The sequence below is a fragment of the Aquila chrysaetos genome, chromosome 1 (genome assembly GCF_900496995.4).
Source record: "Aquila chrysaetos chrysaetos chromosome 1, bAquChr1.4, whole genome shotgun sequence".
In the NCBI taxonomy this organism is placed as follows: Eukaryota; Metazoa; Chordata; class Aves; order Accipitriformes; family Accipitridae; genus Aquila; species Aquila chrysaetos.
This window is the reverse complement of record NC_044004.1, coordinates 71,764,574-71,788,869: the sequence shown is the minus strand read 5'-3', so window position 1 is coordinate 71,788,869 and position 24,296 is coordinate 71,764,574. Positions and strand designations below refer to the sequence as shown.

At 41.3% G+C, this 24,296-nt stretch overlaps 1 protein-coding gene across 7 annotated transcripts in view; it reads right to left on the bottom strand.

Moving 5' to 3' along the window:
- Nucleotides 1-24,296, bottom strand: part of SLC7A11 (solute carrier family 7 member 11) — an 83,499-nt gene that overhangs the window by 46,357 nt on the left and 12,846 nt on the right. Inside the window, exons 1-6 of one of the 7 annotated variants that reach the window (XM_030024604.1) lie at nt 23,824-23,887; nt 18,898-19,883; nt 17,876-18,067; nt 14,776-15,001; nt 11,696-11,822; nt 7,495-7,610 (exon numbers count right to left, since the gene is read on the bottom strand). In XM_030024604.1, the coding sequence (XP_029880464.1) occupies nt 7,495-7,610; nt 11,696-11,822; nt 14,776-15,001; nt 17,876-17,917 (511 nt within the window). In that variant the 5' untranslated portion in view covers nt 17,918-18,067; nt 18,898-19,883; nt 23,824-23,887. Of the gene's footprint in view, nt 1-7,494; nt 7,611-11,695; nt 11,823-14,487; nt 14,599-14,775; nt 16,002-17,215; nt 17,847-17,875; nt 18,068-18,897; nt 19,884-21,138; nt 21,196-23,823; nt 23,888-24,296 lie in introns of those variants that run through there. The other 6 variants (XM_030024595.1, XM_041125607.1, XM_030024613.1 and 3 more) reach the window with 6 other exon arrangements.

Below are 24,296 nucleotides of genomic sequence, written 5' to 3'. Positions count from 1 at the left end.
GACCCTGCCTTAGATGAAAGAAATTAATTGCCCAACCCTTGTCACTCCAGATTTCTGTATCAGTGCCAGTTTGAGTAGAGATTTGCATTCTCAGAAAACAATAACAATAAATAATCATATTAAACTTTCTCACGCCCATTTAGGCCTCGCATAATTTTGTCACTACCTTATTTACCCCCGCTCCTCTTTTGCTCTCTTTCTCCATCCTTATTGCCATACCACCAGAGATGCAGGAGGGCCAGAGTAAAAGTAACCGCCCCATCCTTGTTGGGAATTGGTGAAGAAACAGAGACCTTCTACTTCTTGAAAACAAAGCCCAGGTCTGCGCCTCACCAACACATAGAGAGATAAGCGAGAATGGCTTTTAGGTCCTGCCTGCTCAGCTCACATCTCCTTCTGGGTCAGGGAGGGCATCTTCTGGCCTTTACTACAGCACTGACTGACAGGAGGATGGTAGGTCTTATCATTGAGTGCCAGTTATTCTAGCTTATTTAAACCATTAGCCTGGCAAAACAGAATCAATAAAGGAGTTTAGATATTAAAAAAAAAAAAGGAAAGAATTACCTAAAGAATGGAAAGTGTGAGTCATTTCACTAGATAAAAAGTCCCTTTCCCCCTTTGCTGTGGGGAAAGGTGAACATAGCCAAACAAGCCTGCTCACTCATCTTCTCTTTCTTGCCATCCTATGGAGCTAATAAATTAGCTCCTCATCACAGTCCTCCCATACTTCAAACTCTCTCAAGAGCACTGGTTTGTCTGTATCATCAGCCATATCACACTTCTTGGGACACATAAAACCACAAGTTGCTATCTCCCGCCAGAGTCTGGGAGTTAGTTTGTATGAGCTAGCATTGTAAATCTGGCATGGTACAAGCTTTCTGGCAGCAAAACCCACTGAGTTATCCCAAGTCTTTCCTACAGATTCTGTTCACCAGCAAGGCCAAAAAATAGATCGTAAAAAATTTTTCTCAGTTTAAACCAAAAGTAGTTTTGGTTTAATGGGAAAGGGAGAAAATTCCAAGTAATCTGGATTCCAATGTATTTTTTAGATATTTTTAATAAAACAAAAATTCCAGAAAAAAAAATTTAGAAGTATTTCCTGGAATTTTCATTTGGGAAAGTGAGGGCTCCACTCTCAAATGAACAATTTACCAAAGTCAACATAAGCCCACAACTTTGTTTAATGTGAATTTTTCACCAAAAAAAGATCTTCAAGGTCAAAATATTTTTCCAGTTCAGTATTTCACCAGATTTCAGAACTGAGTCATTCTTTTCTAAGTCACAAAGAAATGACATGGACTTCTGCAAAGTATCACTTGAGATCCAAATACTTATTTTTTGCTTTACTACTTCCAAGTATGTCTATACTTGGCAGGAAACAGAAAATCCCAGGGGTCTGATTCATTACTCCATTGTCCCAATACTACCCTGACATATCTTCACTCATTTAAATGTTGAAAGATGCCTTTAAGGTTGCTGCTGAATATTACCATGATTGAGGCTCCCCCTCTCTTCCTAAGGCTTGATTACCAGGAAGGTTAACAACAGTCATTTAAGCAAAACATATTTAAAATATTCATTTGACCAACAGTGTTTAAGTTATAAAGAAAATCCAGCGCCATAAACAAGCACTGGCTTATTTCAAATTTCCTAGAAAGCTCAGGATATCATACTTTTCTTTCCCACAAGACAAAACTCAGGCAGGGACCAAGCCACAAGAAAATGTCAAGGAAGAGTTTTATGTGTAAGAAAATATCTGCAATTTGACATCCAGCTTATTCAGAGTTCAAGCTGACTGCAGCAATCGGTCTGTTACCTTGCATAGGTCAGAATAGGTAATGTGAGCATCCTCCCTGCAGAGAGCCCTCCTCGAGGTTTTCTAATGTATTGGTTTCACCTTCCTGATACACATATGAGAATGTCACTGGATGGCAAACTAGTACAAACACTAACATCAGCTCACATGGAAACTCATAACCTTCCTTGCTCACCAGCCACACACAAATCACAAGCCCCAATTCTGTATAAGAGCTACACCGGCTTGAAAGAAAAAAATGCAGGCTGGTATTTTCATGAAGTCAGCCTGCTTGTGAGCAGGCTGTGTTAAAACCTTCTCCATCCCCAGCTGTGAGTTCAAGCCAGCCAAATGTCTCATGTGAGGCTTTCTAATCAAATAACGAAAGCAAAATGGACACTGCAAGAACTTTCATTTAATTGGCAAGCTGGAGGGATGTTACAACTGCAGTCAGTCCAGTGCACGTGTCGTTAGTTTTGATGGTTCTCTATAAGAGTAAGTCTCTTGCAGAGTTGGACGACTGCACAAATATAGTAGGTCAGGTTGCAAGGCTGAGACTTAAGTTCTTAGAATATTTGAGACTAATTTGGTATTTTTTGGAATTTCATTTTATTGGACTTAATAGGCTATAAGAATTTACAGTCATCTTACAGTGTTTAGCCTTAGCAGTTCTATGTGCACAACAGACATATAGGGTTGTAGGGCTTATACTGCTATCACGTATCAGCACCATACTTGTTGTGTTAGCAACTGGATAGTGAAAGGCAATGGAGAAGTCTAGAAGAAAGCTGTTAAAGAGCAGGAAAAGAATATGACAACTGTGCCAGGATTCAAGACGGAAATTATACCTTGGGACTGTGGTCATTATTCAACACCTCTCTTCTATGAATAGGGCCTTATGGAGACACTTCAAGAAACTGATTGCAGATGCTATGATACAGGATCACAGCAAAGATCAGAAGGAAGCAGCAACTCCCCAGACAACAGGACAGTGAAAGGAGGACTCATCTCTAACTTTGCTAACTAAAAGTCAGGCATCTAGTGTGGCTGCATCCTCAATGAAGAGACAGTTACCTTCAGAGGATGAATAATAACACCTCTTTCAGATGCCTATCTCAGATGAGATGAGTTGCCTTCAGGAAGAGTCTCTTTCCCTCTTTCTCCACTAACTCTACGGGGAACATAGAAAATTACCTTAAACTCAACACCTAACTAAAAGTGAGATGAATCCTAACTGAAGGGAGTATGGAGGGAGAACAAAATGGGGTTCAGGAACAATCAAACACCATGAACAATCAAACACAACGGTAACACTGATCATGTTGCTTTTCACAATCTCTTGCCTTCACACAGCCACAGCTATAGATGGATAACAAAATCTAATGGGAGAAGCAGCAGTAAGCATTACATCCTGGCCTACTTTTTAAGAATATATGTACCATTGCCTCAGCAGGAAGCCAAGGAAACTGCCCTCCCCTAACTTGTCAGGTTTTTAGGGTCAAGGCATTTGCACAAAGAAAAAATACCCTCAATTTGCAGATCCTAATGCGTCAATTAAAATGAAGTCACAGGAGGCACAAAAGCACCCATCAGAGCAGCTTTTGCTATCCCTGCAAGCCAAGAGATGTCTTAATTTAAACTGCTTGTCTGAAAACTGTCAGCGGTAGAGAGCTATGTCTGTAACATCTGCCATGGGTGGGAGGTGGGGGGGCAGGGGAAGCAACTGACTATAGACTCACACACCAAATATAGGCCAATAAAGCTTTGGGCTGGAGTATTTGCCCACAAGCACCGATAGATCTGTACAGCTGACCTTGGTTTTCAAGGACAGCATTGCCTCTAACAGCCATAGTTTGGGGTATTTGAGGTTTTTTGGCAGAGCTCCAAAAAAGGGGGGGAAATTGTACATTATTGCAGTGTAAAATGCCCAAAATACGCATGAATGAGTGTAAAAACTTGAAAAACGTGTGGGAGCTGGTAACCTGCTTTCAGTCTCACAGTTTTTAATAGCTGAAACCTGTTTATCTGCTTTCTGATATGGAGGCCAAGACAAGATTAGAACAGGCTCAGTTAAGATTGCGTATCTATTCAGGTTACATATTGATAGTACAGTTCAATACTTTCACACAGTACAATTTATCCCTTCCTGTTACCAAGATATTTAAGCTTGCCATTAGGAGAAGAATTAAAAGATATAAATAAAGCAATATATGAATATAGGGGGGGTTCACACTATCACCATGCTTTGCAATGGTGATAGGCATGGTGATAGGATGTTTCTTCATTGGAAGAAACAATAAATATGGAGGAGTCTACCAACTTTCACTTAGAGAGAAATGAATTTTTAACTCTTTCTCCTAAAAAGACCATCTTCAGCATCAGAACAAAGGCGGACGGCATCCCGTCTGCTTTGTGTCCTGCAGCTGTTTTGTCCCACTCAAGCAAAGCTGGACATTTAGAAGGCCTCATCTCCTGTTTGCATTTTCTTCAGCTGTCCCTTTCTATGCTGGGGCACATCGAGGTTCTCTCTGCTGTACCTGGCCACTTATTTTCAAAAAATTATAGTAATTAGATCTCTTTGAGTTGTCTGCTCTCCTTTCAGGTACAGTTAAATTGACCTGAATTTAGAAAAAGTTTATGGCAGACTGACAGATAGACTGAGGTATGCATATCCAGTATTTGCCTAGGTTTTTCTCCTTGTGGGGATTTGCCTGGGAAATACCAAGTGAATTAAGTGATTTCTAAATTTGAAAAGAGCAGACAGCCTTTGCTTCAGAGGTTCAGAAAGCTGGGGTATCTGAAGAGTACCTCCACACAATCATCCTTCTCTCTACCAAGCCTTTGAAATGTTTGGACTTCAGGGTTGGTTGCTTTTATTTAAAAAAAAATTAAAAAAATAATAAAATGAAAGCACCATATTGTGGAACAGAAAATTTGCTTCTACAGATTGTTCAAAATTGCTCAGAACAGATGTGATTTCAAGGGGAATTTTGTGCCCAGCATATGCTTTTCCCCTATAAATAGCAAACCAAAAATGAGGGGTTTTTTTTTAAAGGTCACCATCTCCAGTAGTTCCATTTTAGTTCTCATCTGATCTACATCATCTCTGCAGCGCTGTCATTCCTTTTTCACCACAGAGGCACTGAGGTGGAGTGGTGGAGAGTAGAATGAGCTGTAGCTCCTCTACAAAAAGTACTCACTTGCAGCTGGTAGAAGAGCAACAGTGTTTGCCACTCCCCATCATAATCCTGGTTGCATTCATCTCAGGCAACCTTTTAATAATAGGCTTAAAGTGCAGAAAAGGAGGGTTATGGGCGGGGGGGGGGGGAATGACAAAAGCTGTCTTGTGACAAGGATAGAAAAAAACAGTCTACAGTATTAGGTGAGGCTTTAGAAACTCGCTCACTAGAGATTTTAAGACCAGCTTAGACAAATATCTGTCAGAAATTGTTCAGAGATGCTGATTGTGTTTGGGGGCAGGGGATCACCTGGAGATTTTTCAAAAATCTCTTCCTGCCCTTTCTAGCATGATCAGAAATGACAAGGTAAAACTACAGAACAAAGTCTCACCCAAGGACAGAGTTTAATGGTGATTGCCACTACCTTTCCCCCTGCGCAATGTGAGCACTCTGTCATCAGGCACAGGAGGGAGAAGGGACCAGGAGTGGGTAAGAAGACAAAAGGCACGTCAGTTCACTTTCCAATTAACAAAATTTTCAGTAGAAGCAGACTCTACCTTTGGCACCATTAAATTGGATTATAAGATCTTCGGGGCTCCAATGTGTCTGTTCAGCTCAACAACACCTTAATCTTACCTATCACTCTGCCTACATGCACAATACAAAACATTCATAACAATTACCACCACAACAGCTAATTCTTACCATGCAAGAACAACAGCTATTCACCCTGGGATCCCTGAGCTTAATATGTAGCATATGATCAAAAACTACTACAAATGAAACTCCACTGCAGAGGACATTGCAAAGAATAAAGACTCAGTCTGACACATCACTGTTTTCCTCAGCATTGTCCCATTCACCTTTACAAACTTCCTACAAGAATCCCTTCTTTTGGTGAAATGACAGCTCATCCTACCTGCGCTGTACAGACCCGCGCTCACCATAGGAGCTGCTGTGAACTCCTCTCTCCCTTTAGGCTGTAATTATTTCAGCGTAACTCCACCCCCCGCCCCCGCAATGCTACTTCTTTGTTTAATTACTTTGCGAAGCCCTGGCTTATCACACAGATTTTCAATTAAATTAAAAGCAATAAAAACCCATTTCAAATTGTTCGCTTATTGTGCTTGAATCACATGCACTTAACAAAATGCTTTGATGGAGTCCTCACTTAACATTCCTTCTGTCTCAGTGACCTTGAAGTTGCTGAACATCTGTTTCACCCTTATCTTGCACTGAAATATTTCAGACAGATGTAGCTATAAAAAGTCATTGACCTCAAAATTCAAGCCCTTAATTCAATTATTCCTATGAAACCTATAGTTTGTGGATAATTAAGTTAGAAAGAAATGCGCTCACATACTGATTTTTTTAACACTCCTGGCAGAAGACAACTAGCCACAGTAACCTGGAGACTGGAAATTTCAATGTCAATTGAACTCCGTACCCCAAAGAAGGAAAAAGTCATCTGAACCTATTATTGTGCAAAACTGAAGAGGTCTCCAGTGTGCCTTTGATCATTTTGCATGTCTTAACTCCTTTTTCCAGTCCTTTTGTTTCTGATACGTGCACGCACTGACCAGATTGAAAGGAACAATCTGTTACTAATTACTCAGGTCTACTCTGCACTCTCCTCCCAGCACAGCTGAATGCGAATGTGTGCACACGTGTGCAAGGCGCACCATCACCAGTGACCAGACAGAACTGGAAACGAGCCTCCGGCACTACAGGCACACGGCTCCAGGGTCCCACTCGCATCACGATTCCTGCCTTCCCATTTCATGCAGCCTCCCACACCAGCCCAGGTACACTGTAAAGCTCCTGGTCTCAGGGTAGCCTCCCTCCTTCCACTGGCAATTATTGGTTCTCTGTAGCCCTAAATGGTCCCTTTTACACTAATTGCAAAGTTAGCAAGGGTAGGACAAGCTGCCGGTAACAGACGTGCGTTTTCACCAAGCCGTACACCCTGCTCCCAAAGTCATCAGCTGGGTTCCTGCTTCCTGAACCGCAAGTGCCTCAATAAGTTTTATTGCTATGAAGGACAGTGTGGGACTGGGGAAGATGATCTCATGTTGTCTGTGCTCCACTCCAGAGAACTACATTTCTTCATGGCATCATACTTGGCACTCAATTGCCTCCTAAAACAGAGGTAGAGCAAAGCACTTAAAATCAGGTAATCATTCTTCCATATCTCTGGCACTGGCTCACCATCTCTTAGGGACTGAAATTGCTTCCACAAAAGTAATGAGAGTTCTGCCATTAATTCAAGTGGCAACAGAATCAGCCTTGGCAATAGATTTTCCCTGCCATTAATAAAGTCTACTATTCTTTTTACTACTGCGTATGTTCACAAACACACATACCCAGGCAAAAAGTCACGCCGATGCCCTTGGCATTGGATGCACAGTCATTTTGTAATGATTCACGTCAAACGACTACCTGTTCAGTGTGTGATTACTTTTTTTTTTTTCAATTTACATCATCTTTACCCCTCCCTGAAACCTAAAATTGGATACTTACTGATGCCAACAGCTGTAATAAGTTTAATCGCAAGTTCTGGGATTTCACACTGCATAAAGAAAGGTTCCAAAATGTAACGTCCAAATGCCAATGATATCACTGCTGTGGCAGCAGGGCTAGAGTAAAAACAAAAACAACAACAACAAAAAAAAATCACAAAATTAATCTGCAATAGTACATAGATAATATTCTTATGAGATCGTGCTGTAACTTTACTATCACAGAACTGTGAACCGTACTTAATTTTGGAGCCTCCTTGTAACTATGATGCCATGTACCATGATTTCTGACTGTAGCAGGAAACCACCAGCTGTTTAGCTTTGCTCAGCGGTTCTGATCTTGAGAGCAACACTTCCTACCAGGATCGCTCTTACAACTTCCATGTTATGAAGCAGCCGTAAAGAGAAAGGAAAGTTATCAATAGAAATCTTCATTCACTTGCTTGAAGTGAACATGGCCAGAATTAGATTACATGGGCAAAACCCTGAGTAAGAGTCATTGAGGACTTAATTTTAGTGGCCAGATATATCTCACCCCTCAGAGACACAAGCAAATTAATTTCAAGCAAGCTGAGAATTCTGCTTTACTGAAATAAGAATCCAAAACCTACTCAAGTCTGTTATTAAAACCTGAGACAATGCAAAAAATGAATTAAAAAGGGATTTCCTAAAATGCAAACAGAATTTGTTCCTTTTAGTGACTAACAACTTCCTAACACTGCAAGTAAGAGCAAAAATCCTCAAAGTACAGAAAGCATCTCCCATGAAACAGAGAAATGTGAAGAAAGGCACGCAGCTGTGGCATTTACCAATTTGAAATAATCATAATATTCATACAGCCTTTCTCTTTGAGACAAGCTAAATGTTTGCCAGAAGCCTTAGCACTGACACATATTAACAGCAAATTACCCTGTGCCTCGGATCAGACACTGTCTGCATATTACAGTTCCAGTGGTCTGTTCACGTTTTGTTTGGGAGGACACTTTCACCCTTCTTAGGAGAGCCAGTGGCATCTGTGCTTCATCTCACACTCACACACAGTAAGGACAAAAGGGCTTACTTTTGACTTTATGACTCTGCCGCAAAGAATTTTTGAGTTAAACAAGAGTCCATGCAAATTTCTTGTAAAAAAATCTACAGCATTTAATAAAAAATACAGTTGCTAAAAATGCTATGGAACAGCGTAAAAATTCTGCAGAGAAGTTACGAATCTCCATTGAACGATAAAAGAATTTTCCACAAGAGAGTTTCACCCTTGAAACAAACCCCACTTTCTAAGCGTTATGACTCAACCAAAATGTCACACATTGTGTTGAACCAAACTGCAGAGCACCAAAGAACAGAAGTATCTTCCTCGGAAAGTTTCTGCATGGACAAAGGAGGGCTGCTGCTTGTGCATCCCCCATGCACGAGGACTGTTCCTCTCGCTGGCCAACAATTGGCTTTGCAACTTTTGCCTTCGCTCAGGAACCAAATGACCTCTGTGCTGGATTTACACAGACATTTACTGACTTCACCTCGGTGCAATATTTCTAATTTACATTTCAAGAAGATCACCAGGCTTCCAGTTTTAAGTACCGCAGCCTGCCAAAAGTAGTTTGAAGTGTCCTAGATCAGATCAAAGATCAGATCTTTGGAGCTTTCCCAGACCTTTTTCCTCAGTCCCAGCTCCTTTTTCCAGAATTTGGATTTTTCCCTCTCATTTTAAGAGAAGCTTTTTTAAAGAGGCAGTCGCTGCCTCTATGTTTTTAAAAACATAGTAGTTTTTAAAACATAGTTCATAAATTATACCTCTAATAAATAGCTGTCTCTCTCATATTCCCATGGTTAGGGGGAGATGTTGCTGGCAGTGTAGTCAATCTATGGAGGTGGAAGTTGAAGGAATGGGGCGTTTATCCTTCTGACTGCAATCCTAAAGACAGGCTGGCAGCTCCCTAAACTGCGTGTTCAGGAGCGGACAGAAAGCGCATTAGCAGCTTTCATTGAAGGACAAGGAGCACAAAAAGCCACTGGGAAAGGAGCAGACAGAATGCCCCAGCACATACCACAGGTGAGTGAGTCACTTGGCATCACACTCTCACCCAACCTGTGTTTAGCAACCACCATAGTTAAGCGCTGCAGTCGTCTTCACTTGTTCGAAAACTAGTTGGTTTTTTTTTTTAAAGTATGTAATATACCCGCAACCTGACTTTTGGGGAGAAAAAAAGTTCCTGCTTGTACTGGATGAGGAGCAGCACAGTGTAAGGCACATCTGAACAGCAAGGGATGCTGACACAGTTTAATCAGTACGTGAGCAGAGTTTAAGTGTGTCCTAGACAGTAAAATAGTGGCTGAAAAGTCATACAAGAGCAGGAAATGTTTATTTTGGTTGCGGCTGCTTCACCAGCCCATGGGTGTGATAATCCTGCAGTCTTTCAGAATTAAAAATGGCTTAGCCGAGAAGCGTGTGTGCAACATCATCTACTGAAAAAAACCTAGATACATATTAGGTCTCAACTTCTTTGATAGCAGCAGCCAATTAGTTTACCGATGCAGGAGTCAGATATAAAACTCTACACAGGGTTTCAGCAGCACTGCTCTGATCATCACAAGTTATAACAAGTACGCCTCCCTTGCTGCCTCTCAGATTTGATGATTAAAGAATCCACTGATGTTCCTTCCCATGCAAGATTATTATTTTCTGGGTGTGGGGCAGATCACAATGACTAAGAGTGTTTTCATGACACTCCTGGGACACTGTCATATGTAAAAAAAATAATAATTTTGCAAGGAGAGGAATTTGTGAAGCCTGGGTTCTTGTGGGTATTTGCGCCTAGGTTAATAAGTTTCCCCTGCCTAGTAAGGTGCAGGTTAAGAGCAGGATTTCTAACACTACTCTCTCTTGTTGATTCTGTGATGTGCAATGACATAGCTACCTTCACAGCACCGTGCTGCTCACAGTGAAAATATAGGTCTGTTTCCTCTGTCTGGTTTTCCTTTTTGGCAAAAAAGTTAATACAGTTAAGACATCTGCTCTTTCATCACATTTGATGGAAATTATGCAGTTAATTCAAAGGTTATGTATGGGTGGGGAGGATGTGAGGGACCATCTGACATACACAATGATTTCCTCCGGAAACAAGATAAGAATTTATGGATTCATAATGACTCAGCGCTGTCAGTGCTTTTAAGCTCAATAGTCTATGCTAGAACTTGTCAATATTATGTAAACATAGTTGTGATTTGAAACGAGGCTTGCGCTTTTGTGACTAATTTGCTGATTGCGGAAGAGAGGGGAAAGGAGTGCTGACTAGCCTGAGGCAGGAATGGAGCATTTCCGAAGTCATTTTGCATAAGCGAGTTGCCCTGTTCTACGTGTAACAAGCTCTCCAGCCTCAGCAATACTGTAAAATATATATATATATATTAAAAATTCAAAGGGCCATATTTGAGTTTGATACAAAGATCCGTTTACATTATGAAAATTTATTTGATATGATTCGATAATTCAGCATCTTCATATTGTAATTCACCTATACAATGTCAAGGGCTGCATGAGTCACAGGCTTACAGACCAAAACAACACTTTGGGCATTTTAGATACGTAAGGACTTAATGTTCCTTTATTTGGCCAGTTAGTGCCTTTCATAGCAATCAAGAGTTACATTCTCCAACACCCCACAAAAACAAAAAAAATGGGGACCTGAATTGACATGTAAAGAATACATGATGCCCCCAAATCCAAAAACTACCAGGCAATAGCTTCACCAGGAGTTATTCCTGTATCCACAGACAACAGCAACCACTCCAAAAGCTAGTGCCAAGACTGAGAAAATGTAAAGGTGACTTTCCTCTTCCACTATACTATATATAGGCATGGGTATTAGCATTATTAGTGACATTAATGGATACAGTAAGCTTGGCAAATTAAAGCTAGTAGCTGAATTTGTGTGGCAGACAGTTTCCTTAGAATAGGTTTTTTTCCCCCCATACATGCACATATGTCTTCTTGAATGTTTCAATGCCAACGAGCAAAATAGCATTGTTAAATTCTCTGAAGCAACCGTACTAAAAAAACCACAGTTCATTGATCAAGTTATATTTGATTTGTTTTGCCCATCACGTATTGGAGATTTTTCTTTAAGACTGCAAAGTGTATTGGCATCAGAAAAGAAACACAGAAAAGCCACAATACAGTTACCAAAAAGCCACAACACACTTACCGAATGATGAGTAATTCAACCCAGACTCTCACAAAAGCAGGTAATGGGCCAAAGGCCTCCAGGATGTAGGTGTAGTGACCACCAGATTTCTTAATGCATGTTCCTAGTTCAGCATAGCAGAGGGCACCTGTGAAAGTTAAACCATGGCATCACGAGAGATATCCAGAAATACCTTTCAAAACATTTATAAACTAAACAATGGAGCTGCTGTGGTATCACAACTACTTTTGATATATTTTAATCATTTTTTTCAAGCAACTTTGTAAGTTTTAATTCATTCAGCTAGACTTGCAGTTAACAAAACCGTACACGTATTCAGTTACATTTACATGTAAAGCCACTGAACAAACTATTTGCTATCAACATGTTTCATTACTCTTCTGTATCTCGTGGTAAGCGACAACAAAACACTGTGTCGTGCTGGCTACCCCGGCTCCTCAGCCAGCCTGACTGCACAGCTAAGTGAAAGTCTTGTGACACATTTGCTTGTTACCAAATGATGATCAGCTCCTTTCAGCCTCAGAGATGCCTGGCTCAGTCTCTGAAGAAAAGCCTGAAAACTGTATTACCTCTCCTCAGCCATGGGCAAAGCAATCAACTGGCCAAAATTTGGAAGCAGGTGTTGCAGATTAAGAATTTTCCTAAATAGTACTCCCAACGTCTTATATACAAAATTCAGGGGATGGCTTAGCCCTGGCTTTTCAACACTGGTGCAGTGTTGTTGTATACTACTAATGCAATGAAAGCTCACTTCACTTCTGCCTTGCCCTAGATACAGACCACTTCACGTTCTCATAGCAGGGGGCTCATTTCATCCTTTGGTGAATTTACACTGACTAAAATAAAACCCAAATCATCATCACACTGCTGCATTAGCTCATGCAGAAGTCGTTCAGGCCCCTTTGGAGCAAGTGCTAGTGGCATTCCCAGCAAGCAGCAGCTCTCAGAGAGCTCCCCGAGACTGCTGCCGGCACAATGTGCAGCCTCTGCCATTACGGAGCAGGCAACAGCATGCTGCAGCTATGAGGACCTGCATGAAGCCTTCTTCACCCATGCACCATCTGCTACTGTTGCTTAATGAGCCATCACCCCGTCACAAAGACAGTGGATTCTCCGCTCCGTGGGTAGACCACATCAGTAGAGAAGTGTACCACGTCCGACAAATGTAGGCAGCCCTTTTAGAAGAGTCTGAGAAGCCAGATGAAAACTAATAAAGTTTGTAAACACTGCATCACATAGAGTTAAGATCAGCAACATACATGAACTCATTTCGGCTCTGTTCCCTGCGAGTTTTTGTGCTGCAGCACTTTAAGATGAAAACTACGGTTGTCAAAACCACATAACGTGTACGAGCCCATTAAAGCTGTACCACATTATGACAAATTCCATCCTTGTTCATTCGCTTTGTTTGGGGCTTTGCAAAAATGTGGCAGCTTTTATCTGCTGTTCTTCAGCTTACCTGAAAAAGTACTTAAAGGAATTTTTACAGCCACATTAAAAAAAAGCTATTGATGGGTTTTCTCTTGCCAGCCTTTTCTGTTCAGGATGAAATGACATTGTGTTTCAATACATGTTATACTCACAGCCTCAGCAAGACCTTAAGTGATCTTTGCATGTGATTTTACTATAATTAAGTCACACAGGGAATTAAAAACACTTATGGCGTAAGAAAATATGAAAAAATAAGTGTAACAGATACATTCAGAAAAAGAGATAGTATCTTTTGCTGGGCCAAATTACATGGTTCTTCATATCTTGAGATCTGGAAAACGATCTAGAAAATCCTTCTGATAAAAGAGATTATTTTTCTTTTTTTACAGACTTTACTTCACAGCCAGAAAATTACTACTATTAACGTTAAAGCCCAAAACGCAATGCTTAAGCAAATTCTGTTTTGACTAACTCTAAAGACCAAGGTCTTCTGACAGGGTTACAAATTGTATCTGAGATCTTTCTTTGCAGTGGAATTTTGGTTACAGGCAGGACTTCCACATTTGTACAACAGATTATGCTGCACATTGTACCAATACGTTTAACATTTGACCAGAATGGGTCCTAACTTACTTGCACTGTCTGTTTGGCTTGAGTGGGCTTAGCCTGTAAGCAGTTCATGTTTCTTTTAAGCTCAGAGCCAATTTACACAGGGTGGCATTTGCATGTTCCACCTATTAAGCAGACACGCGCTAGTGCGTGTTTGTCCTCTTTACCTCCTGCCAGAAAACAAGTCGTTTCTGTTTTAAATAAAGCCAATATTCATGTTAGTCCTTCAGCTTCTTTGAGATTAACTCATTAAGTAGGTCAATGGACCCTCTGTCCTGCAGAGGCCAGGGTGGGGTTTTCTACTCTGAATGGGGGCTTTGTGTACAGAACAAATAAACTGGCATTCTTCAGAATTTACTACTCTTCAAAAATACATAAAATTAGTAAAAACTGTCACAATAGGCAGGCAGGCAATGAAACTCGTATTACAAATTTGTTTCCATCACATTGTTTTTTGCAGCACAATCTTTCAAAGCAACATCACGAGCGAGGAACGAAGTAAAGAGCAGTAATACAAGACTGGGGAGAGGGGTTATTAATGTTATTATTTTGCTCCCTTTCATGCCAATACAGCTGACGCCCAGCGAGAATTATTCCTCTCAGACCTTGCTCTAGCCTCTAGGGAACTAAGTCGAGCTGTCTAAACATTTCGCCGGTGTTTGAGCGGAGTCACCCGCATCCCCAGCTGCTGGGGGCCTTACAAGCAAACCATAAACTAGCTCTTACAGCCAGAAGAAAAACATTATACATACAGCACATTGTATGGCATAAAATGGACATTTACTTTTCCTGTTCCTTTAGGGACCCGTAAGAAACAATAATTTACGCTTCCAATCTTTACTGACCCGGCGCCGGGGGAACAGGGGCTGCATACCTCTGCGCCCTCCATGCAACCTATCACGCAGCAAAAACCTTCTGGAGCCCTATTGGTCCTCAAGCTCCACACTGTGCCTTGCTATCCAATGGCAAAATCAGACAAATAATAGCAATAATCCACCGGACGCCCCTCTGGACCAATTGGAAAATTTTAAGGAACTTACCAAAGAGCGAGAGGATACCGCACGCTGTCCAGACTGTCAAGGACATGCCCACGCTGCCCGTGTTCTTCAGGATGCCTTTGGGAGAGATGAAGATGCCAGCTCCAATGATAGTGCCAATTATGATGGATATGCCCCTCAAGAGCGTCACTTTCTTCTTCAGCACAACTTTTCCCTCCTGGGCTGGCTGTCCGCTGTCCATAGAGGGCAACCTGCCATTAGCTTGCCCCTGCAAGTAGCTTCCATTAGAGACCGTGGTTACAGCAGCTTTCCTAAACATGCTACAGTGCCACCAGCACACCGACAGCAAGCGCAGGCAAAAAAGTTTGCAGCAGAAACTCAAGGGTTTTTTTCCTCTCTGCGTACTCAACTACTTAGTCTCTTCCTCTGCCCTCTCTTATCTTTCCAGCTGCTCCTACGCACAGGTAGCAAGCTCCTAAAGTGTATTTGAGCCTTTACTGCGATCTGAGCACTGCTCGGGAACACCTGCGCTTTCACACTGCGAGCTGGTACTGCCCTATCATTGGAAACCAGCTCAGCTTCCGCGTGGACTTGTATTTAAGCTCTTGTCATACCAAGTTACTCCAGCTGAATGATGATGCAAATTCTCCAGGTTTGCATCAGCCATTTGAGAAACCTCTGGCGTTACTCAGCATTTCTCTTTTTTTTTTCTTTTTTTTTTTTTTTTTTTTTTTTCCTTTTTAAACAGTAGGGGCATGTTGCACAACCGACCTGAGGGTGGTGGGAAGAACAAAGCACTCGCAAGCAAAACTGAGCCAATCAAGCTAAGCACATCACCCTCGACACCCCGAGACACACTCCCAAATTTTTTTCAAGCAACTCAGAGCCAGAAACAAAAGCCTGCCTAAACACAAAGCTCGTCAGAGCGCAAGGGGAAAAGAAATCAAACAGGATACGTCATCCCTGGGTCTAATCCAATTTCTTTCTTGAAAAACTCCTCTTAACGAAAGTTAAGTTTGCGGGGCTTAACTTCTTGTGTCGCAGTTGATCAGCCTCTCTCACATCTATGTTACTTACCCGGAAATCTCTACAGGGACCTGCACCCACCTAAAGAATACATACAACCCCTTGTTACCCCGAGTTGCCTAGCAACACACCCAAATCAGCCTAACGAAAACCCGGGGTTATTTCCACAGTACAGTCATTTTCATACATGCAGCGTGTTTCTAGGATGTCGGTAAGCAACGCCGCAGCGACACTTCCCCTTAAGAAATACTATTAACGTTTACAGCCACCTCGCGTGTGTGATCTGGCTGGAGGAGGACAACACCCCAGAGCATGGGATCTCCAGCTGCTCAGGAATCAGAAAGGGGGTTTTGTGTTGCTGTAGAGCTTCCCTGACCAGATAAACAGGTAATCAGATGCATAAACACTTTTGTTTTACGACCAGATCATTCAAATTCAAACCCGAGAAATTAAACTGTTAAAAAGAGGAGAATTCTCATAAAACAGAGCAAAAATCAATAGCCTTCAAGCACTTGTAACCTAATCGAGGGACAGCCTGTGCAATATATGCCAAAGGGGAAAAATCCTTCGTAGCATAACTATTGCAGCTGCTCATGGCTTCAGATTAGATCAGTGCAAAGAGAAATGATTACTGCAGTTACTGCTCTTACAGTTACTGCTTAATTAGGACCTAGGATTGAGGGGGAAAAAAGAATAGAAGTTAAAACCTTTTATCATTTGAAAAGCAGGCACTGAGCTCAGAGCACTACTGTGCTTTCAAATTTATGTGAGAAAGAGGAGATCCTGGAGTGTCAACACACTGCAGCTGTAAAACTTCAGTGTTTTTAAAGCATCATATTTTCAGTTATAACTCACCCGTAATAATGTGCACTGAGATAAATGAAGGCATAAAAAAAGCTTATCTGGTTTAAATGGTAAAAAGCAAAGCGATTGTAGCTTTTGACTACATACTGATAGTGCTCGCCTATTTTCCGAACACATCCTACTTCTCCCTCCACCTGCTGATGTGCGCAGCAGCTGATCCCTCACTTCTCTGTACAGCTTACGCTCCCGTTGCCACTGCACCGTCTGCCCGACCTTTCGGGGAAGCAATTGCCCCTCCAGCGTGTGCCATAGGCGACTGCACAGACCGACCGCGGGCAGGACCTCCTCTGGTCACCGCACAGTCCAAACCAAGACCATTTTCACGGCACCAGTTACATGCAAAGCCACGAGTAGGAGGTGTGCTATGCAGAATTGTTTTCCCCGATATACATTTCACAGGCTGCCCCCCAACAGGATTATAAATGCCTGAAGTAAGTAACTAGATCAAATCGAACCAGGAAAAAGCATTAACCACAGAACTGGGTTGGGCTGATGACCTTTATTTTAATTTTCAAAGGCTGTTTAATGAAGAAACACATGACATCTTAAAACATCTAATATTTTAAGGTAATCATTCTTAACTAATGCTTACCCTTTATTTACACAGGAAGATGGTTCTAAGATCAAACCAAAAGCTCAGTACCCTCCCAGATGATCTTGAGGCAGCTCCCAGCAATCCAGCCATCTGCATCAGTTATTCAGTAAAAACACTGGACAGCATAATGGCTTTCAAATTTCATTTGACCACTAGCCAGAAGAATGCGTGTTTGCCCGTTGGACATAGCTATTAATGCTCTCCCACGCAGGGAAAAGGGTGCTTACTTCTTCTGTGGTATAGGGATAACACGCATGCAAAGCTTAGGACCATGTGAAATTCCCAGTGATATTTCTAAGGTAGGAACTAAGGAAAGCTGGATGCAGAAAACTCTTTTTCCTAAATACTGGCAGCTTGCTAGTGATCACGCTATTTGTAGCCTTCACAGTGAGTATGGTTGTGTACACTGCTTCTCAATGCTAGCCACTAAAAATAAAAAAAAAAAATAGGAGCACTTTTTCTCCTTTGAGTTCAAGCCTTACTTCCAATTATCAGTTCACCCAGGACAAGGAATACTTATTTGGTGTTGAGAGATTATTTCTTATATTCTGGAAATTTCATGAGAATTCTCCATCACCTGAGCCCAGTCCGGAGGAGGGCACAGAGCTGGAAAAGGCCCATTACTGACTGCTGCCTCTCATTACATGGTATACTCACAAAATCTGTTCCAATTATTTGTAGCCCACCAGCCACTTTCATTTGAATTATTCATCACAGAGCAAGGACCATGGTATTACTATGCAACCGCAACACACAATGCTCAGTGTCTTTTCAGAGAGCTCCTCTGAAAGCACAGGGCTTAACCTGTCCAACACTCAGAACAGCCCTGTTCTTCCATAAAAATCCACTCTGAAAACAGAACAAAAAGGTGTAAGGTGCAATTTTCTTTAGACCGATGAAATTATTTGAAGCAACGTTTCTAAAAACGATGCTTTGAAAAATAAACCTTCAACCTCTAATGGCAGCTGGCATTCTGCACAGCCTTTTATTGTTTCTCTCTGGCTGTTTTTTTTCCTAATTCATACACAATTCCTCCTGAACAAACATTTTAAAGCACAACCAAGATCGTCACTGTGAAATGGTTTCCTTTTGAATCTCACCATCAGCCCTCCACTACCTATCCACTGTCTGTTTCAAACAGAAATCCTTACTGGCCAAGCCCGCGAGTCTTCCTATGCCTACACCCTGTAAAGAACTAAACCACTAACCGAAGGAGTCGGGTCCCCGTGCTGGTTGCCTGTGGCCATCGGTGGGCTCTGGTGACCAGCACCAGCTCTGCTGCTGGGACCTTTCATGATGTGTATAACACAACATTTCCCTCAGCTGCACCGCACTACTCCAGCAAATGAAATACTTGAGCATCACGGGGAATAATGACACTACAGTGTTTCACAGGCTGAACACGCCTGATACAGGGGTACCCCGTTTTTTCACACTAGTAGATTGTGTGCCAAATACCTGGACACAGCTGTATGTCTGATTCCAAAGAAGCTACAGCTTTGATATTTCCCCTGGGGAATGCTACAAAACACACACACAGACACACACAGCATTGCCCTTTATGGGAATGCTACAACACACCCACAGCAAAGTGAAGGACCTAAAATTCAAGCCTGGACTTGAGTTTCTACTTCTTAAGCCCACAAAAACTCCTTAATTTCTAGGTGTAGCAAGCATACCTTGACAATCCTTCCAGGCATTTGTATATCAGCTTATTGCATCGAGCAAATCCAAAGAGTCACAAGCCAAGCCTCCAGGCCACGGATTGCCACACTGACTGGAGACACGGGAATAAAAAAGGAAGTATATCAAGACTGAAGAGGCGAGGAAAGCCCCAAACTCTTTTGTGTGGGTGGCATGGCATGAAAAAGTTGTTTAGAAAACCGAGCTGAGTCTTCTCTGTATAATGCCGAGCTGTTTGTGAGCCTCGGAAAGCAGCCCTGTAGGAAGGCGGTAGTCTGGTTTCAAATGTCAAAGGAGGGCAAAATACCTAAAAGTATTTGTTTCATGTAGATAATCTAGCATTGATAATTTTTGACTGGGGATTTTCTGCTCCTTTTGTAGTGTTGAGAAATAGATTAACTAGCGGGGGTGGGAACAATAAACTGTAAGCAATTTAAGAACTAAGGTGTCATTGGGATTTAAGTGAGAATCGTATCATCATGAAGTATACAAAAATCTCGGTAGATTGGGACAGGTTTTTAAGTTATAATGCAAACCTAGAACTACGAGAAGACTAAAACAATTTGTTATTGTCTCTACTACAGGTCAAAACTTTAGTTAAAAATGGAATTACTGACAATGTCAGGGGGAATGTTATTTTGTAGTCAGAGACTCACAAATTACTTGCTTAATTATTTTACATTCCACTTTGTGCAGGACAACAAAGAAGATATTTAGAAGAAAAACAAAAAATGAGAAGGAATGAAATACCCATCCAGCTCAGAGGCTTTAAAAATAAAACAAAATCCTATAAGAAATCCAAAAGCAATTCAAATGTTTTTTCTTGTATTTTCAGTAAAAAGCTTCCAACAAAATGCTATGCAGTCAGCAAATAGAAATCTGGTTCCAAGAAGACTGCAGACAACGATAACAGTTTAGAAGGCAAATACTTCAGAAAGTTTCCCTGTCTCCAATTTGCTGATAGCTGCCAGTCAATTTTCAGCTGGAAAAGAAAAAAGAAAAAAAAAAAAAAAAAGGAATTCAGAAATCCCTCCTATTTTTCTCACTATTAAAGCTTTATTTCAAAAGGCATGATGACTTCAGCTGAACAGTTTGACATTTTAATGATTTTTTTTTTTTTTAAGTGGACAAGAATCATTAGTGCCTGGTACCAAGTAAGAAAGCTCCACACGAAAGAAAGCCAATTCTTACTGAAGGCCTGTGTATGTGTTTTATACCATCTCATTCTTCATATTCAGGATATATGCAATTATAACCTAAGCAATGCTGTGCATAAATATTATTCTTGAGTTTTCTGTGTTTGCATTTCTCATCAGCAGAATGACAACAATTTGCAGAGTTACTATGTCATTGTTCTTCAGCTTTTGGATGCAAACATTGAAATACCCCACGGCTTTCAAGAAATCAAGACCTCAGGGTAAATTTCCGTCAAAACTGCATGTGCCAGATACCTGGCACAATGGCAAGATTGCTGTCGGCTTCAGGGAGTCAGGATTTTACTTGAGCTGTCTCAGGCTAGGCTGGGCATGTGAACAGAATTAATCAGCACTTCTGAAAAAAATTAGGATTTCTTAAAAAAAAAAAAAAAAAAATCAAGATCGAGACAGAATTAGCACTAAGAACATTTTCTTTCCTAGCTCATTTCTCTATTTTCCTGATAATTCTTCACACTAGATAAAAAGCTTATAATGTGAAGAAATCGTATAACAGCTGCCTAGATTATCAAATTTAGGCTTGGCTATTGAATTACTCCCTGTTTGCTTTTATTGTATTTTTCATACAATTTATACAGTATACAAGAAACAGGATCCTGGGGCATTTGCCTTACTCCTCTATTTGGCCAGGCGCTGTACTTCATGTGAATCATGTTTTTCCACTATGAATCAAATCTTTCTTTTTTTAAAAGGGTTAAGGATACTTATCCCAATTCACAGGTGTGACAGACAGATTCAGCCGCTGAATTCTGTTACCAAAATAATCCATCCAAAATCTTGGGAAAGGGAATTTCAAGAACTTTGCTTAAGTTTTAATCTACTGACCAACCTATGGGGAAATCTTTCGGATCACTTGTCTTAATCTGAACTCCAGTTCCTTACTCTCACCCTTAACAGAAGGTCACCCTTCTTTCCTGTTAGGTTTAGCAAGCTCATTCCCCTCCTGTTGCATACAGTTTAGACTGGATGGAGCATACATTCAAAGTTATTTGATTTTTCTGAAACAGAAAACTACACTCTTACCCAAGAATAATTGTAATGGGATTTTTAGTTCCCTTCTCATTCCTCTCTCAATTGCCAGATGCAACAATAGTCGCATCTATGGATTTCTCTTTTGGTTCATTTAATGTAGCTTTTTGTCTGGAGACCAAACAAGTCTTGGCTGTGGCCTCTTGCAGGTCACAAACACAATAAGGTCAGACTCCAGTCAATAAACTGCCAGGTGGTTAGGGCTTCTTTAGCCTTCAGCAGCAATGGCACAACATGTGCGTTGAGAGAGATGGACAGAAACATCTCAATTAAGGGTTGAAGCGGTGACAGAGTTTACCACAAGAAGGGATTAAACTGCAGAAAAACAAAAGCACGTGTGTGCAGAAATGCTTCACTGGTGAGTGGTGGTCAATCATTCTCACTGTCATTGTAATTTAGCATTGAAATGCAGCCTATGGATCCTACAGGGAATCATTTTATTGGCATCTAAATGCGCATACTATGTCTTCTTGAAGTACTAAAAACTCCCCCAGAAAGGGCACTCGTTGGAGCACCGCCAAGGCACTTCAGCAGTTTGTACTAGTGCAGCTCCATATATTATTCCCACATTTCAATAGAGAGGAGCATCTTAGTGCTGAGGTCAGCCTCTGTTTCTTCTTTGAAAGCAAAGTTCCTCTTTCCCACATTCTCAATATATTCTTCAGAGACACTGTCTATTCAAGCATAGTAATTTTATCATTTTTTGTGACATTTAGTAAGAAGATTATGAAGCCAATGTACAGCAGATGCATGCAGTGCATGGGCATGATGAGGGTATCTCTGTCTACTCCAGACTTTAAAATTTTGTGCAACACAGCTACCATGTCAGAAATCTGCCCTCTTCCCCTTCGCCACATTTGCAGGGAGGTACAGGTTATGCAGAGCCTCAGAAGTCAAGTCTCCAGGACGACAGAAAGTGGTGCCATGGATTCTAAGTACATTTCAAATTCATGCTTCACATATAAGCTTACAGCCAACAGCTCAACCCCCTCTGTGTATAACGCACCAATTCTAGCCTTTTCCCATCCCTCCCACATTTAAGCTAGTCCAAAGATTAAGAGAGAAAGCTCTTCTACCAAATGCCTCCACTTCTATCATAGGCTCTTTTACAATAAAATGGATGCTTAACTACAGTGTTTTATTCTTCTTTGTTGGTATCTTGCTTGCACTTCAAGGAGGAGAGTTGAGAGGACTGTCTAAGAGCACACTTTGAGGACTTCTGCCTTAAAATAAATCAATACAATCAGTATTGCTCACACTTTTCCAGAAGGTCCAGGCCCCTCACTGTAGGGACGGTGGCAGAGAGGGCTTCAGTGGGATGAAAGACTCCTACTCCTCTCTCACACGCACACACTGCTGAAATTTGGAGCCAATACATAGAGTAAAAAATATACATAGTCAGCCTCTATAGTAAAAGCAAATCCTGCCCACTGCATAACCTGTCACGCACAGAAGGGACCTTCCCCTTAAGTATACAAACCTGAGTATATAGATATCTCCATTACAGGGTACCCCACCAGCTTTATGAGTCAAAGTACAAGTTGTACTTGAGTAAAAACAGTACATGAAGTTAACTATGGTCATTTTCAAGTAGCACAATACCTCCCTGTAAAAGGTACTCCTTCTGCATACAGAAGGCTCAAAGAGGGAGTACAGAAAGATGCTGCACTGTAAATCATGTGAACACTTACCAAAGAATAGGTCAAAGTACCACAGAAATTTAAGTCGGGGGAAACATGACCTGCTCCTGTATTCATTTCTATTCCGGTTACATAATGCAGGCTTTTATTTATTCTTAATTTAAACAAAAAAAAAATGGAATAAGTCTTTATTTGAACAGGAGTATAGTCTAAGCAGAAGGATCATGCTAATCATATGAGTATATTTTTTATCGATAATTCATTAACTTCAATTTATTAAACCCTTTCAGAGAAACTAGGGAAAATATCCCAACTTGGTTTTCTGAAAACAACATAGATTTAAAGGCACCTCCTCAGACATGAAAGTTATGAGTTTGGTACATGAGGGACATCTTGCCATTAGTTGTTGCTTCATTTTCATTTTTCATCTTTACTTCTCACCTTTTCTCCCCCTTAAACCACACTCTCTAAATTCTGAGCTAAAGTAGGAGCCATTCAGAATTTCCTCTTATTTTTCCATGTCCCTTTCCAGGGGGCAATGAAGGTCCAAGTCTCAGTGAATCTCCACGAACAATGTGGAATTCACTCTTTGATCCCAGCATGTATCATTATCCCAGACAGCTCAGGTAAGCCTGCACCAAGCAAAGCAGTTTAATCCAGAGCTTTTCATTGTCCTGTCTGCCCCTTAGGCCCAGCCAGCCTTGTGTGTCCGCACTAGCGCACAACCAAGCAGAAACCTCAGTGGGGAAACTGCAGTCACCAGATTGCTTTTTAGCATTGGTGCCATTTCTTAAGCTAGTCTGGGGGCTGCCACATCTGCTTCCCCCAAGTGCAGAGTCAATTCCACTCAAAGACAGGAATTTCTGGTTTTCTCTAGACAACACGGCAAGAAAGAGCAGTATCATTAAAATGGGAACTACTCTTATTACGGGTAATTTGGTAGTAATTCCACTGATTCTCCCCTTCCACTGGTCCTCCCCTCCCAGATGGGAAAGGCTTCATTGCTCCTTTATCAAGGAAGAACAGAAGAGGCACTAACAGTCAAAATACCAAGAAGTGCCAACAGATCCTGTAGCCAGAGTACAGAGTTTTTTGATGGGCTCTCCTCTTCGTATGGACAGCCTTGCTAATCTTCACAGCATGGAGGATATCACCATGAAGCACAGTGCAAAGGACTGAAAGATCAAAGTAGTAAAGAATTTTATTTTATAGAATGTATTTCGCATTATATTTCTAATATTGCTTCTCCTGACAAAAGTTATTCTGAACACACTGGGTGACAAAGTAGAAATTCAACCTCCTGACAATTACTCTGTCAGAGAACTGGAAATGAGAAATGGTGCTCTGAGCCACTGTCCATCTTCCTAACTCTCCCTGCATCTCCCCATGAAGGGTACAAAGTCCAGTTTTTCTGGAAGAGTTCCCTTTCCTCTTGTCTTCTGCATGGCACGCACACGCAACCATGTATTTGGGAAGCTATGCACCAGCACAGTGGAGCCACAGTGACAGACG